We start from the raw sequence: 17,652 nt of genomic DNA, 5'->3' as shown, positions 1-17,652 counted from the left end.
TAATTTGGGTTGGAATTAGTTTATTCTTTAATAAACGGATCACTTGAATTTGCAAAAGTTACAGTGCTTTTGTATCATACAGCTTTCTGCATACTCAAAATGAATGATAATAATTCAGTAAATAAAACAAATGTTCCAAATAAATGGTTAAAACTTTGTCAAATATAAAAATCATAAAGAAAAATAATTATGACTTTTTTTAGTCTCTAACTCATACACATCGACTCCCCGTTGTTGGATCTGAACTTCCGAATTTTTCTTTGCCGATTCCATCTCAGACATGAACTCAGTTTAAACCAGGTTGTCTGATTTGCACCATTGAAGCAGTGAATAAGAAATTGAATTTCCTTTTTTCTTTTTTGCTGTAATTTACTTTAATAGGGTAGCCATTTGACATGTTTGCTGTAATATAAACTAAAGTGGCTTTAGTCAGTTTTTTCACCCAATGACCAGTGTGCTTTCCATATGATTGAGTGAGAGAGAAGCCTTCCAGCTTTCCACCCTGCTAACTTTAGCTGCAAAATGAAAAGAAGAGTTGATGCATCAGTGAGAAAGCTACGTTGAGGATATGATATTCCAAAGATATTTCAAGTACGTGTAAAAACTGGAAAAAGTTAAACATATTCATGTCAGACACATCCGAGTCTGAGTAACATAGGATGTATTGCATATTACCAAGTATTGCTTATCATTTTATTTTTTTGCAAAGTCAACCAACTTCAATCCATATAAGTTTTTCCTTGGAAAATTTTCATAGAGTAACATAGGATGTATTGCATATTACCAAGTATTGCTTATCATTTTATTTTTTTGCAAAGTCAACCAACTTCAATCCATATAAGTTTTTCCTTGGAAAATTTTCATAGAGATTACCTTCTGAACAAAGCTTTCATAGTGCTTATCCATCCATGATTGGCACTCCAAATGTAGAGATTTTTGTCCAACCGTAAGATTGACCACAACAAGTGCGTGAATATACGACTTCAAGATATCTTCAGCTGTCGAATCTTTGTGCACGACAACGCTGACCGTTCCCTTTCTCTCCACTAGTAAATACTTTGCTAGAGTAACAATATAGCTAGAATTAGCAACAATATCGATAAAAGGGCTGTACCACATATATAGAATACATTCGATGTGTAAAAGATCAACCTTCATTGTAAAATGATCCAGCTGAAGTCAGAAAGTTGGCCCTGTTTGAGATATCATTACACTAGTCAGTTCAATACAGTTCATGTTACCATATGCGACGCATGTCAAAATAACTAAGCAGTCCGTATACTATTGTCAAAAGTTCAATTTAGTCCCTATATTATAAAAACCAAGTAATAGTATCCTTATGCGTTTGATATTGGTGCAAAAGAGAAAAACAGATTACAGTGCTGAACACTGTACAAAATAATAATGTGGATTCTTAGAATCTAAAAGTAGAAACCTGTGGATATAACTAAAGCAACAAAAGAGTTTCTTCTACTAAAAACATACGCTTTGTCAGATTTTAGAAGTATGTGTCAACATTTAGACTGTTTTCATTAATATTATTATCAACTTTAGTTGTTTACACCAATACTAGCTGTGCAATGATTAAATACTCAGTTACTATTGAAGTACTATCAATATAAACTTAAAATACTCACATTTCAGAGTGATCAAGAGTGGAGACCCTTAAGCCTAGTTTTACATTGGTGTGTAGGGGCTTAGCACTCTTTGACAACCTTAAAGTGGTCCATAAGGGCAAAACATGCTCCATGGCTGAAACCTCTTTAGGAGAGAGAACTGAAAAGGTATTTGGGAATGGGGATTAACATCTGCTTTTAAAAAAATGATGCCACATGTTATCATTTTGAAAATATGCTGGAAAGAAAACAGTTCATATTGAGCTTATAGAAGCAATCAGATTGTATGTGTTCCTACTAAATAGCCCACAGACATTGTTACCAATCAAATTTGTGCAGTTGATTAACTTGGATGATATCATGAATAGTTTTTGCAATTTATGGTGCTTATGCAGAGTAAATTGGTTTTGACAGAAAGAAAATCACATATCCGACCCTCCAATTTTCTTTAAGTACTTGTACTTGAAGACCGTATCCGACACATATCTAAATATGGGTATGTGAATATAACATTTCATGAACCTCCCAAATACATGTAAATACTCGGGAAAAAATGAATATACCCATGTCAAACACACACCCAAGTCTAGGTAACATAACTTAAGACAATGACAAGACAACTTTTGGGAACAGTAAAATCCACGGCCACTATTCACTAAAAATTGGCCGCAAGGGGATAATATCGACAGATTGTGGTTTTTTACCTTGGCCAGATTCTATGAAATGTTGTAGAAGAATCGAACTCCTCTCAAAGTTCAGTGAGTCTAAACTGAGGCACCTGACAGCTTTGTAATTTGCTATGCATAGGTGAAAAGGAAACCATCAATTAATTATGGGATTAGAGAAAATAAAATAAAAGATAAGCCATAACAACATAAAAATCTGGAAAAAGATGCCCTAGTTTTGATATACTATGCAGTACAAAGACAATATGTTTTACTATGTCTGACCATAAGATAGGTTACAGGAGTTTATGTCAACCAAACTTACCATACATATGGAACATTGTCAGAGAGAGAAAAGAAAACCAAATAGCGACTGGGTTTTCAGTAGTAATGCGAGCAAGAAGCATTCCCAATGCCATGCCAATCATTGTTGCCATTGTCTCTTGGCTTCCTTCCTACCAATATGTTGAAAAAAAAAAAATCTCAGTACTCAAGCTATACTTTTACAACACAGGCTCTTGCCACTGACATCCAAACATCAGACTCATTTCAAGGTACCTTGGCAGCTATATCCGCAGCATTATTTTGGAGGGCGAAATGCTGTGTCAGAGCAGCTCTGGTGGCTCCACTGGCAACACCGGCTGCATAGGGAAATCATGTAGGAAAACACAAAATTAGAAGTTGAAATTGAGTCGCATCCAACAAAAATCGCTTTACTTTTACACAATAACAAGAAGCTTCACTGGTAATAATGTAACTACCACAAAAACCAAACGTGTCCCATAGAAATTGCTTTATGCAATGTTAAAATGGCTCAACAGAACCGATAACTAACATGTCTCTGCAGACTTGGTGGTTATAATCTTAGTTGCGAGGAATTTAGAAACTTACTGAATGATCTTGACAAGCTCCCTAAGCAAACAATGAAAATAAAAGCTGAAGGGAACAAAGGGGAAAGAAGATCCATCAACATTCCTGAAATAAAACATGGAAGTCCTAGTTGTTATTTACAGTTAAGAAATTTAGGAGATAATAAAATCACTAATACTCTCTGAACCCAAAGATGTGCATGTATATGCACCCATGCAAATCCATGTACGTAAGGGGCAGAGAGAAATATTGAAGATCAGCAGTCAATTCTTTTGGACTCCAATGCAATTTCGCTACAAGAAACATTGACATACCTAAATCATTCATGAGATCTGCGACCAAACGCCACATTTTTGCATTGCTATCAAGATTTGATCCCTAATGAAAAAGCATTATGGTGTTAGACTCTCAACATGAGCTTGAAAATATGGTTTTGGTAAATAAGAAAAAGGCAATCAATGGAATCTCAATGAGTAAACCTGATAAAGTGTGAATAATATGCCTCCAAGCATTCCTGTTAGATCTCTCAAGAACCACTACAAGATTTACAATAACCATAATATCAAAAGGCCTGAACTCACTTCAACAATAACGCATTAACTCCACAAATGTCCAAACTATCACAGCTCAGGTAAAATAATACAATGAAGATTTATACAAAACTGCAAATTGGATGTTAATTCTACCTGAAAAGTTGCACCTATAATAGTTGCGGATTTCTCACCAACTCCAATAGCACTCAAAAGAGCCTGAGAAATAAGTTAAAAGTAAGCAAGAAACATAGACAAAAATCATCGCTCATAAGTAGTTCAATATCAATTGAATTTGACCCTTACTTGTGTAGAAAGCATTGTTCTTATATATGTTGAAAGTCCCTACAAATGTAATGTAAACCAAAACAATAGAAACTTTAGCCATTAAGTATTACTAATTTAAGTAGTCCATAACTGTTCATCAATGTTTTTTTCATACCTGCAAAGAGTCCCATACTTGAAAAGGGACATAATCTGGAGTCACACTGCCTGGGAAACCCTGCAATCAAGCTGACTTTCATGACTTGAAAGGAAAACCCATATTACTCAAAATCATCTCCGGGATTTTGGGTATCCAAAAATAAAAGAATTTGTAAAAGAAAAACAGATTGTTCATCAAGTTTTTCATGAGACTAAAAACCCAGTAAACAAAATTCGATTTTGAATGGAAACAAACAGGAAGAGTGGAACTTGCCTCGGGGACGAAGGCATCGAGGAATCGTCTCCAAACATGGTTGAAACCATTAACTGATCTGTTTCAGCCAAATAAAAACTTGGGTGAGCGAGAAAGAGAAAAGCAAAGAGATGAAAAGTAAAGGCTTTACCTTTGGATTTGTAGAGAAGGGGAGAAAGTGATAGTGGCGGTTTTGAAAAGCTTGGTAGAAGAAGATCCATTCCATTCTTCAATAATGAGAGGGTGCTTTGTCATCTTTGAAGCTTCCATCCACCATTCCTTAACTTCTCAAACATAAATAAATAAAAGTAGAAGTGAAGTTAGTGATCCTATTCCTATTCCGGCTCAGATTCTTCTGTCTTCCAAAACTAATGTACTTCCTGTTACACTAGAGTTCCAGGTCAATAAAAACATGATCGTTGACCCCTTTTTTTAATATGAATAATAAGTTTTTTTTCTCTTTTTTCATATGAATAATAAGTTAATTTTTAAAATAAAGAAAGAAAAACAATTTTTAAGAAAAAATATAAAACTGGAAAGATCTAATTAAACTCTAGTCCTTGTATTTTTGCGTTTTTAAAATTCAATCCCTTTAACTATTTTAATTTAATAATTAAACTTCAATTGATAATATCGTAAAAGAAAATTTATTAATTAATTTGTGTGGCATTTTAAAAAAAAATTGCTTGTGGCTAATTTAAAGTTGCACAGAAGCTAGGTAATTTCACTTTACTTCTATGAAACAATGTTAAATAACATCACAACCTCAATTTCAAATGGAATTCTTAAAATTATAGATTTGGCATTATTTATTTACTTATTTAGCTTTCCATGTGTATAATATTAATCATGTAAGCAATTTTTATTTTAAAATATCACCCAATTCAATTTAGTAGAAATGTGTTATCAATTAGATTTTAATTATTAAACCAAAAGAGTGGAGAGATCAAATTACTTAGATTAAAAGTAAAGGGACTAAATTTCAAATGTGAAAAGAGTATAGTGATTGGAAGCATAATTAGACCAATCGGAAAAAAATTTAATAGTGTTACAAATTGGATTTCAATTATTAAAAAAAAAAAGTAGAGGGATTCAATTTAAATGTGCAAAGAGTACAGGGACTGTGAGGATAATTAGATTAATTGGAACAATTAAAAGTGTAGAGGACAAAAATATTGAATTAAAAGTAAAATGACTAAATTTAAAATGTGCAAAGAGAATAGGGATTGAGAGCATAAGTAGACTAATTGGAATAAATTAAACAATAAAAAAGATTAGAGGACTAAATTCCTAAGATTAAAAATATAGAGGTTAAATTTCAAATGAACAAAGAGTATAAAAATAGAAGTGTAATTAAAACTTTGGAAAAAAAATAGATGGGCTAAATAGAATTGAGAGAATAAATAGAGACTAAATTGAATTGGGAAGAAAATTAAATGGATGGAGTGTAATTAAAAATTTTGGAAAAGAATAGTGACTAAATTGGAATGAGAGAAAAAAATAAAATAAAAGGACAAAATTGAATAGCAAGGGAAAAAATAGAGGGAGTAATTAAAATTTTGGGAAAATAGGAGTGTAATTAAAATAAGGGTAAACTAAACACAATGTCATTTTAGAATATGATTTTTTAAAATTTATTCATTTTAATTAAAATAATTATGTGAATTAGTTACTGACATTAAAATAATATTTGTCACTAACAGATTGCTGACGTGAAGGATTAATTCATTGAGTGATTGAGACATGATATTTTTATTAACTTTTAACTAAAGCTTAAGGATTTGTCTATAATTAAACCAAAACATTTTGTTTCTCTTTTCCCCTCTCCGCTCTTGCTTAATTTTTCTTTTTTCTTTTTCAAACTAGTCCTGAAAAAAAAGCAGAAGTCTGTTGATAAAAAAAATGAAAGATTAAACCCATCATTTATCACTGAGGAATGATCAAACAAAGTGTCCAATTACAAGAATAGTGAATGAAAACACTTAATTACTAAATATAAAAGAATTCTACCAATAGCTAAGAAGTAGATTGATCCAAACCAAGTATGGAAAAGATTAAATTAATTAATTTTTTTTTAAAAATAGAGTGATGAAAATAATAAAATTAGCTATATGTCATTTTAATTAGTTTAATTTGCTGCTGCTAAGGGGTAACTTTTACCCACAAAGCTGGACTTATTGGATGTGGGACGATGGCTGATGGTATTCATCGTGAAAGCTAAGAATTTCACTCTCAATTTAAGGGTCTGTTTGCCAGTAAAATATTTTCTAGAAAATAATTTCTGGAAAATAATTTACTTTTCTAGAAAATGATTTCTTGAAAATATTTTCGGTGTTTCGATAAAATTGTATAAAATATTTTCATTGTTTGGCGATTTCGAAAATATTTTCCGTAAAAGTTATTTTTACATATATTAATAAATTTATATACATATTAATCAATTTTATATTTTAAATTGTTTTTACATATATTGCAATGATTTATTTATAAATAAATAAATTGAATTAAATATATAATAATACTCAATTATTAAGCTACAATATTAACCTTCATAAATTGAAAACAACTAAAGTCAAATAAATTATTTGTAATTGTGTTAAAAAAATAAAAAACAAGGATTGAATAATTATAAATTAGCTTCCATACCACAATTAATATTAGAAATTAATAATATTATCCAAATGCATAATTAGTAGTACACCACATAATAACAACATTGTCCAAGTGCATAACTAAATATTACACCACATAAAAGTATCAATATCTTCAACATTGAGAAAATTTTTGTGTTTTTTTTTGTTAGATGATAGAACAGATGATTTCCACTCTTCATAACCACCTTTCTCCATTTTCTTTGCTCGCTTGTAACTTGAAAGCTGCAAGAGGTTCACGTTAGCCCTACAATATTTTGATGCACAAGAAAATAAACAAATGTTGTTTTCAAGAACAATATCACAAACTTCTAGTAGCTTTTAGCGCTGAGATTAAATCTCAAATGGTTCAAATTCTCTTAGAAATTATAACTGTCTGCCTTACTAAGCATCAAAGACTTAGAATCACCAAGAAAGGCTGCTGCAAGACCAATGAAAAACCCATGCAGAGCTTAGACATTAAAGATTTTAATCTCTTGAATGATATAATAGAAGCCTCATCATTGATTCAGATCATGAAACAATAATTTCATACAATTATTCCAAGCACTTATTCAGTACAATCAATTAAATAGATAGATTATATTGCAGAAATTGTTACAAAAGCCAAAACACAATGATTCATATATAGAAAACAATGAATCCTACTTCATCCGACATTTAGTAAACTAATATTACAGATAATGTAACGCCCCCACGCCCGAAAACGTCGCCGGAGTCGAGCTTGAGGAGTTACCTAACATAATTTATCAAATTAAGAATTTCAAATCTTTTGTTTCTACATTCACAGCTTTCTAGCTACTCGCATCACAGTTACAAGAAAAATCATACCTCGAGTTACGAAACTCAAAATCAAGATCCGTAAATTTTCCCTAAATTTAGACTCATATATCTATTTACTAATTTTTTTCTAGAATTTTTGGTTGGGCAAATTAGTACAGTTTATTAGTTAAAGTCTCCACTGTTTCAGGGTTCGACTACTCTGACATCTATGTATTAAGAATCAGATATCTCTCTATACAGAATTTAAATGACTATGAGGTTTGTTTCTCTTAAAACTAGACTCGATAAGGAATCTTTAAATATAAAGAATTACTTCTAATTATTTTTTTACAATTTATTATGAATTTTTAAAGTCAGAACAGAGGATCCAGAAATCACTCTGGCCCTGTTTCACAAGGTTTCAAATATCTCATAAAGTATAATTTATATGCCTGTTTTTTTATCCATATGAAAATAGACTCATTAAGCTTCAATTTCATAACTTGCTCATCATTTAATTCCATTTATACTATTTTTAGTGATTTTTCAAATTCATGTCATTGCTGCAGCAATATTCTGTTTTAAGGCAAATTTCATCTTTTCATGAGTTGTTATGAACTAGATAACCTATTAAACTTCCATGATATCAAACATGATCTAAATTTAACCATCACCATGACTTATCAATATCAAACATTTTCTCAACCAATCATGGCCATATCATAAAATTATTTACACAAAATAAATATATTGCTATACATGCCATACTTAAGTTTTACAAGCCATTTACCCGGATGAAAGTCCTTTGGATAGTGTGATCGAACCTTGACCCATCCCGATTCGAGCTGGCTTGTTCAAAACTACAGTAAATAAAGAGGAGGAGTAAGCATAAATGCTTAGTAAGTTCATATGTAAATAACAAGTAACATAACAATACAAATATACCAAACAACTTTAGCATGGTATCACCAAAACATATATCATATTTCTAAACATCATTCATCATCTTACTACCTTATCGTTGTTGTATCTATTATCAACCCGAGGGTTAAGAACATACTTGTCCAAAGTGTCCATTTCACAACACTTACCAAAACGTCGCTTGCATCTTAAGTGTTCTTTCATTTCACTAGAAATTTCACCCATTGAACACATCGAATACAACTCGGATACGGATAATTTGCACATAAGTGCCTCATATGTAATCAAGAAATCATGTAACCCGCCCCTAAGTGAACTCGGACTCAACTCAACGAGCTCGGGCGTTCGCATCCATAAGTGAACTCGGACTCAACTCAACGAGTTCGGATGCCTAGTTACATTTCACGAACTCGGACTCAACTCAACGAGTTCGGACATTCGCATCCATAAGTGAACTCGGACTCAACTCAACGAGTTCGGATGCTCAACCATCCTAGTGACATGTCACTTGTATCCTAATATATTCCTAAGGTTCAAACGGGCTTTTTCCTTGATCTCACATTGCCATCTTCCATGGAATATCGGAACCGATACTCGGTAGCAATTCATATTTATCAAGTAGTAAACATAATTTGCATATTACTCAACATTAACCACAAAGCATAATATTTCACGATAAAAAAATCAGCATATCATATAATTAACATCAATAACTTAAAAATAACAATTATGCTACATTATTTACACATGAACTTACCTCGTATGCGAAAATGGCTACTTTTACCATTTCGTCCACAACTTGGTATTTTTCCATTTTAGCCCGAGTTTCAGTTTTCCTTGCTCTATCATTTAAAATATAGTCTAATTAGGACTCACATTATTCAAATTGACCCAAAATCATATTTTAGCAAAATTATAGTTTTGCCCCTAAACTTTTGCATCTTTACACTTTTGCCCCAAAGCTCGTAAATTAAACTTCAACCTATTTTCTTATGTTTTATGACATGCTGATCATTTTTCCCTTCTATGGAAACATCAAATTCTCACTCTAACATGTACTTATGACTATTAGGTATTTTTACCGATTAAGCCCTTTTGCTAGTTTTCGCTTAAAACAAGTAGCACAAGTTGTCTAACATAATTTAAAACCTCATATTCTATCATAAAACACCAAAATACACAAATTTCACCTATGGGTATTTTTTCAAATATAAACCCTAGGTTAAATTATTGCTAGCATAAGCTTAATCGAGCTACCGGGACTCCAAAAACGTAAAAATCATTAAAAACGAGGCTAGAACGGACTTACAATCGAGCTTGGAAGCTTGAAAAACCTTAGCCATGGTTTCTCCTTGCTATATTCGTCCATGGGGTTGAAGATGAGCAAAATTGGCTTTTAATTTTGTATTTTAATTCATTTTACCCCTAAATGACCAAAATGCCCTTACTACTAAACTTTCCAAAAATTCCATCTATGTCCAATTTTTGTCTATAGACTTAGAAATTGGTAAAATTTCTATTTAAGACCTCCTAATTAATATTTCAAAACAATTTCATACTAGAAACTTCGAGAATGCAAGTTTTACAAAGTATTCGATTTAGTCCCTAATTTCAATTTAAGCACTTTATGCATAAAATTTCTTCACGAAATTTTCACACAACCATGCAATCATATCATAGACCTTAAAATAATCATAAAATAATTATTTCTATCTCGTATTTTGTGGTCACGAAACCGCTATTCCGACTAGGCCCAAAATCAGGATATTACAACTCTCCCCCCTTTAGGGATTTTCGTCCCCGAAAATCTTACCAGAAAAGTGTTCTTCACTTAGATTCCTCAATTTCATATTCGGTGCTGAAGAACTTTCACTCAGGCGGTGCCTCCAATATATCTCATTAATTTCTCATATATTCTGAAAGTTTACGAACTCATCTCTTAATTGTTCTTAAATTTTCAACCCTTCTCCGTTTCCCTTGTCATCTTGACATAAAACCAGATCTCAATTTGGTTAATGGAGACTAGAATTCCAAGAAATTAAACAATCAAAAAGACCTGAAATTCCATGAATCTGATGAGTAGGAATTCATTCAATACCGATATGATTTATAGATCTCGCCAAACATTTAACAATAGGATACATCACATTCTCCTCTTTCCGCCATGGAAATAATTCTGATATGGCCTCAAGAATAATCCTTCTCATTTCCATCCCAATATCAACACTGGCAAGGATAATTTTGATAGATCCCAATGTTCGGCTTTAACCCCTTTAACAACTCCGATTTTATGTAACATCGAATGCTCTAAACTATCACATTTCCTCACTATCTTGAAACACATCACAATTCATACAACAGTACATTACTGAAAGTCAGGAAGTCTTTACTCAATGTAGACTAGTCTACTTCAGACGCTTCGGTTACTAATATTCTCATCTATCCAAACTTTGTCAACATGTAATAAACTTTTCAGCTTTCACAAGACGAAAACCTTATCATTCGTAGTGATTTTAACTAATATCCAACTCTTTCCAATAAATATACACTTCTCGTTCAGACTATTTACTCTTTTATCTGTACAAAATAAAATTCTATTATCAGACTTGGGAAAAATAATCTTGAAATAATTGTCACATGAAATCTTTCAAATAGATAATTCACCATACCGACTGAAACTCGCGCTTTTATCGCTTACTGATGTCAAATCCTTACACAGAAATTAGAAAAAAAAATCCCAATACTAAAATCACCACATTACCAAGATCAAATTAGAAGTATAGTCATATTTGACATGATTAGCACGAGCTGAAGAACGTACTTCGAACACGAGTCATAATTGACAAATTATGGAACAAAGATAACAAGGAAACCGAATAAAGAAATCCAAGATACGATACTATACCGAAGAATCGAAAACCAAACTCATAGAGAAAATACAGAATACCCCGATAATTCTTCAAAGAAAGAAAGTCCAAAAGAAAACATCATTTAATCCCACTGGAATCAAATATAACAAGAACAATATATCTTCCCATACATATATATCAGATGAAGCATCAAGTAGAAGAAACAGAATCATAATATCATATGTATTCTCTCATCAATTCTTATCAGACGAAATGGAATAGAATACCCGATGAAATAGAGCAATACAAATTATAAACCAGTCAGATTACCAATGCTTTTATCCAACACCAGGATTAAAAGACATTCCCATATAATAAGAATTTCTTCAGAAGATCAATAGCCATAGAAATATTTTTGAGAACGGGTAAACACATAGAACATCTCAAAAGAGACTGCTAAATTTGTCCAGTCATTACTGTCACACTCAGATAGTTCACATTTCAATTATCATTTCCCCAACTAGTTCTGCCGTCACAAATTTCATATTAAACCATTCACTAAAGAAGGCCAGTTCTGAATAAATTTCGATTTACACTTTTCTCGACCTTGCACCGAGTAATTCGGTTTACCAAGGAGAATTCCTTTTCTAACGGGACGATGCATAACTCCAATAATCTTTACGTCAATCCGATACTTTATCGACTCGACTTTACTTATCAGCTCATTTTCAATCCTCGATCATACTTATAATTATTCTATCATTGAACTCTTTGGGTTCTCAACCGAAACTTATTCAATACAAATCTCATGAAATTCCATTATAAGTACCACTTGATAAGGGGAGGGTTGTAGGACCTCTGACTCGACTTTCTTATACATACACATATGACATAACTCCCATCATCATAGCAACATCATCAAAATCATGTCATTCATTCAGGCAATGCAACATTCATGTTGGCTTACACAAATTTTGCTATTGTCCATTTAGACAATATACTTATGCATACATTCTATGTTTTTCTAGATAGCTTTACTTATCCATTCATTTAATTAAATTAAGTCATGCTCATGACATCATATAAGACCAAACAAACATAGATATTTGCATCACAATCACAACTTTCATTTCGTGCATCATCATGTACATATCATTACAATCATATAATTCAATCCAACAATTTAACATAAATAAGTTCATTTCATTATAATCCTTTATCTCATAAAAATTATATATCATTAGCATTCATCAACACTCGACGTCCAAATCAAGACAAGGACATTTTCATTCGTATCATAATATTATGACTTTTATTCATACCTCTACTACTTTCTATTTATTCCGTTCATCTTATCAAGTAAGCCATATACACTACATCATATGAGTATGAAGCAAATATGAATATTTATCACATATGTATCATAAACTTTTATTCATACTTTTCTGAACCGAGACTTATCATAATCATAATTTTACTCAAATACCTTCACATAACATTGAACATGGTCGGCGCAGCTCGGTTGGAGAGTACCCTGTCTAAATAAGACGGTACTCATACGCGTCGGAACACATCACACTATCGCAGATCAGTGGCATGTATAGCTAAACTTTTACACATGCTAGGTTAGCCCGAGAACCGACTAAACCTGCTCTGATACCACAAAATGTAACGCCCCCATGCCCGAAACCGTCGCTGGAGTCGAGCTTGAGGAGTTACCGAACATAATTTATCAAATTAAGAACTTCAAATCTTTTGTTTCTACATTCACAGCTTTCTAGCTACTCGCGTCATAGTTACAAGAAAAATCATATCTCGAGTTATGAAACTTGAAATCAAGATCTGTAAATTTTTCATAAATCTAGACTCATATATATATTTACTAATTTTTTTCTAGAATTTTTGGTTGGGCCAATTAGTACAGTTTATTAGTTAAAGTCTCCCCTGTTTCAGGGTTTGACTACTCTGACATCTGTGTATTACGAATCAGATATCTCTCTATACAGAATTTCAATGACTACGAGGTTTGTTTCTCTTAAAACTAGACTCGATAAGGAATCTTTAAATATAAAAAATGACTTCTAATTATTTTTTTACAATTTATTATGAATTTTTAAAATCAGAACAGAGGATCCAGAAATCACTCTGGCCCTGTTTCACAAGGTTTCAAATATCTCATAAAGTATAATTTATATGCCTGTTTTTTTATCCATATGAAAATAGACTCATTAAGCTTCAATTTCATAACTTGCTCATCATTTAATTCCATTTATACTATTTTTAGTGATTTTTCAAATTCATGTCATTGCTGCAGCAATATTCATTTTAAGGCAAATTTCATCTTTTCATGAGTTGTTATGAACTAGATAACCTATTAAACTTCCATGATATCAAACATGATCTAAATTTAACCATCACCATGACTTATCAATAAAAACATTTTCTCAACCAATCATGGCCATATCATAAAATTATTTACACAAAATAAATATATTGCTATACATGCCATACTTAAGTTTTACAAGCCATTTACCGGATGAAAGTCCTTTGGATAGTGTGATCGAACCTTGACCATTCGTCCCGATTCCCGAGCTGGCTTGTTCAAAACTACAGTAAATAAAGAGGAGGAGTAAGCATAAATGCTTAGTAAGTTCATATGTAAATAACAAGTAACATAACAATACAAATATACCAAACAACTTTAGCATGGTATCACCAAAACATATATCATATTTCTAAACATCATTCATCATCTTACTACTTTATCGTTGTTGTATCTATTATTAACCCGAGGGTTAAGAACATACCTGTCCAAAGTGTCCATTTCACAACACTTACCAAAACGTCGCTTGCATCTTAAGTGTTCTTTCATTTCACTAGAAATTTCACCCGTTGAACACATCGAATACAACTTCGGATACGGATAATTTGCACATAAGTGCCTCATATGTAATCAAGAAATCATGTAACCCGCCCCTAAGTGAACTCGGACTCAACTCAACGAGCTTGGGCGTTCGCATCCATAAGTGAACTCGGACTCAACTCAACAAGTTCGGATGCCTAGTTACATTTCACGAACTCGGACTCAACTCAACGAGTTCGGACATTCGCATCCATAAGTGAACTCGGACTCAACTCAACGAGTTCGGATGCTCAACCATCCTAGTGACATGTCACTTGTATCCTAATCTATTCCTAAGGTTCAAACGGTCTTTTTTCCTCGATCTCACATTGCCGTCTTCCATGGAATATCGGAACCGATACTCGGTAGCAATTCATATTTATCAAGTAGTAAACATAATTTGCATATTACTCAACATTAACCACAAAGCATAATATTTCACGATAAAAAATCAGCATATCATATAATTAACATCAATAACTTAAAATAACAATTATGCTACATTATTTACACATGAACTTACCTCATATGCGAAAATGGCTACTTTTACCATTTCGTCCACAACTTGGTATTTTTCCATTTTAGCCCAAATTTCAGTTTTCCTTGCTCTATCATTTAAAATATAGTCTAATTAGGACTCACATTATTCAAATTGACCCAAAAATCATATTTTGGAAAAATTACAGTTTTGCCCTTAAACTTTTGCATATTTACACTTTTGCCCCAAAGCTCGTAAATTAAACTTCAGCCTATTTTCTTATGTTTTATGACATGCTGATCATTTTTCCCTTCTATGGCAACATCAAATTCTCACTCTAACATGTACTTATGACTATTAGGTATTTTTACCGATTAAGCCCTTTTGCTAGTTTTCGCTTAAAACCGAGTAGCACAAGTTGTCTAACATAATTTAAAACCTCATATTCTATCATAAAACACCAAAATACACAAATTTCACCTATGGGTATTTTTCCAAATATAAACCCGAGGTTAAATTATTGCTAGCATAAGCTTAATCGAGCTCTGGGACTCCAAAACGTAAAAATCATTAAAACGAGGCTAGAACGGACTTACAATCGAGCTTGGAAGCTTGAAAACCCTAGACATGGTTTCTCCTTGCTATATTCGGCCATGGGGTTGAAGATGAGCAAAATTGGCTTTAATTTTGTATTTTAATTCATTTTACCCTAAATGACCAAAATGCCCTTACTATTAAACTTTCCAAAAATTCCATCCATGTCCAATTTTTGTCCATAGACTTAGAAATTGGTAAAATTTCTATTTAAGACCTCCTAATTAATATTTCAAAACAATTTCATACTAGAAACTTCTAGAATGCAAGTTTTACAAATTATTCGATTTAGTCCCTAATTTCAATTTAAGCACTTTATGCATAAAATTTCTTCACGAAATTTTCACACAATCATGCAATCATATCATAGACCTAAAAATAATCATAAAATAATTATTTCTATCTCGGATTTTGTGGTCACGAAACTGCTATTCCGACTAGGCTCAAAATCAGGATATTACAGATAATGCAGTGTTACCTCTGGTCCTTCATCAGATAAATAACCACCATAATCAAATTTTCTTTTTTGAGGTAACACGTCTAGCAGTTCTGCAGACACTCAAAACAAAGTTTAAAGAAAATAAATTCCCTAGTATCGAAAGCCAATATATGGTACTAAAATTGTACTGCAAATGATACCATCAAATGCTTACATACACATGGTTATATACAGCCAATTCTAGGGTAAGTCCAAATGAACACCTACCTCGGTTTCCTTTCACTTCCTTAGGATCTTTTTTCTCACTTGAGATCCCAAAAACATTATGACATAGATCTTTCATGGAGGTGGAGACCTGCATTGAAAATTCCAAGAAAATGTTCAGTGCATTAAACATTTATAAGTTAACAATAAAAAGATTACATTTAGGGAAGTAAAATAAAACAACATGTTACTTACACAAGAAAACTCAGATTCAGAGGTGCCACAAGCTTCAATCAACCTAACCTTGTCAATCTTAAGCTGTGAAGTAGATAATTTATGTCAAAAACAGGCAAATAGAGGAATAAAAACATTTAATAGGATGAATTAAGTGCACATTACCTTGTGTTTTTAGTGCATAAGTAAAATGGCACAAAGAAGAACACCGGCCTAGTGAAGTCTCTGACCGGCTTTCGCTGGAAGAAGGCAATGATGCCAAAAATCGATCCTTGTAGCTGACAAATTAAGTCACTCAAACAGTTCAAAGGATGGTAAAGGAAAAGCATAAGATAACATAACATCTAAATATCAAATGAAGAGTCGTCGATTGTAACAATCCTAGCAATTAAAGATTATCTATTGGGACTTACCCATTCAGGCATTTTTCCAAACACATAAATGATATGGAAATGTAATCAGATAAACAAAAATAATATATGAAATGGAAAAGGATCTTACAGAGATAAGCCCTTCTTCACAAAAGGTATGAGCCTAACACATCCAAATTGAATCCCCAATTCCCTAATATCCAGCTTTGTTCTGAAGCACCATTTTTTCCCAAGTTAGTGAAAATCTGAGTATAAAATAATAGCAGGAAAAGGAAAATGCCTGTGAAAAAGAGAGAGAGAGATTGCATGAGAAAGAGGGAAAGAGAGGGAGAAAGGAAACGAAATACCAGCAGCAAGAGAACGGAAATTGAACAGCAGCAAGAGAAAGGGCCTTACCTGGATGAAGGAGAAGCACGAGAAAATGTCTTACAGAAATTGAAACGGTAAGACATTTTTCCAAAATGTAAGGTATTTTACGCGTGATTTGGAAAATGTTTTCCAAATGGAAAAGGTTTTCAGGCTACCAAACACTGGAAAATGAGGAAAATATTTTCTAGAAAATGAAATACAACCAAACAAACACACCCTAAAGGTCCTATGTTTTTATTCCACGCTATTTAGCATTTTCCGAATGGCTTATTTACCAAAATATGCTGAAAATTTTTTAAAATTGAGAATTTATGATTTTTTTTAATTATTGATATATGTTGAATTTAGAGACCAAGAAAAATATGAATTTTTTTAAATTATGAGACAGTTTTTAGTGCCACATCAGTAAAAACATGCCTTGTAGGACATGTTTTCAAGTCAACATTAACTTTTCCCCAATAATTACAATCTCAATGCTATAATACCCCCAACATCCATAATTTTTTTCCTACATAAACTAT

The 17,652-nt window shown here is 32.3% G+C and overlaps 1 protein-coding gene and 1 pseudogene across 3 annotated transcripts; both read right to left on the bottom strand.

Moving 5' to 3' along the window:
- Positions 1–19: 19 nt before the first annotated feature.
- Positions 20–4,802, bottom strand: LOC108477291 (protein root UVB sensitive 3). 3 transcript variants are annotated; one of them, XM_017779795.2, is made up of 15 exons: positions 4,509–4,802; positions 4,379–4,436; positions 4,124–4,183; positions 3,988–4,026; positions 3,838–3,900; positions 3,631–3,687; positions 3,466–3,529; positions 3,173–3,256; positions 2,840–2,922; positions 2,607–2,736; positions 2,321–2,413; positions 1,638–1,776; positions 1,153–1,193; positions 874–1,061; positions 20–515 (listed from the first exon to the last, which is right to left on the bottom strand). In XM_017779795.2, exons 1-15 carry the CDS (start codon positions 4,625–4,627, stop codon positions 426–428), a joined length of 1,308 nt encoding a protein of 435 aa, XP_017635284.1. In that variant the 5' UTR covers positions 4,628–4,802; the 3' UTR covers positions 20–425. The 3 variants fall into 3 exon arrangements, 2 of the variants coding, with proteins under 2 accessions (XP_017635284.1, XP_052878482.1); XM_053022522.1 differs by having other exon boundaries at positions 2,321–2,401; positions 4,509–4,800; XR_008275580.1 differs by lacking the exon at positions 20–515 and having other exon boundaries at positions 963–1,061; positions 1,638–1,808; positions 4,509–4,800.
- Positions 4,803–6,980: 2,178 nt separating this feature from the next.
- Positions 6,981–17,214, bottom strand: LOC108477832 (origin of replication complex subunit 6-like; annotated as a pseudogene).
- Positions 17,215–17,652: the final 438 nt, after the last annotated feature.

This window comes from Gossypium arboreum, chromosome 12, assembly GCF_025698485.1.
Source record: "Gossypium arboreum isolate Shixiya-1 chromosome 12, ASM2569848v2, whole genome shotgun sequence".
NCBI classification, from domain to species: Eukaryota; Viridiplantae; Streptophyta; class Magnoliopsida; order Malvales; family Malvaceae; genus Gossypium; species Gossypium arboreum.
Note: the sequence above shows the minus strand (reverse complement) of the source record. Positions and strands in the feature narration are given on the sequence as shown.

What these genes read in the sequence shown, in the direction of transcription:
- LOC108477291 (XM_017779795.2), bottom strand. Translation starts at nt 4,627, where the DNA reads ATGGAAGCTTCAAAGATGACAAAGCACCCTCTCATTATTGAAGAATGG. An exon ending in GAGCTTGTCAAGATCATTCA is followed by an intron (nt 2,923 to 3,172) that starts GTAAGTTTCTAA and finishes TTCCCTATGCAG; the next exon opens with CCGGTGTTGCCAGTGGAGCC. An exon ending in ATGAAAGCTTTGTTCAGAAG is followed by an intron (nt 516 to 873) that starts GTAATCTCTATG and finishes TTCATTTTGCAG; the next exon opens with CTAAAGTTAGCAGGGTGGAA.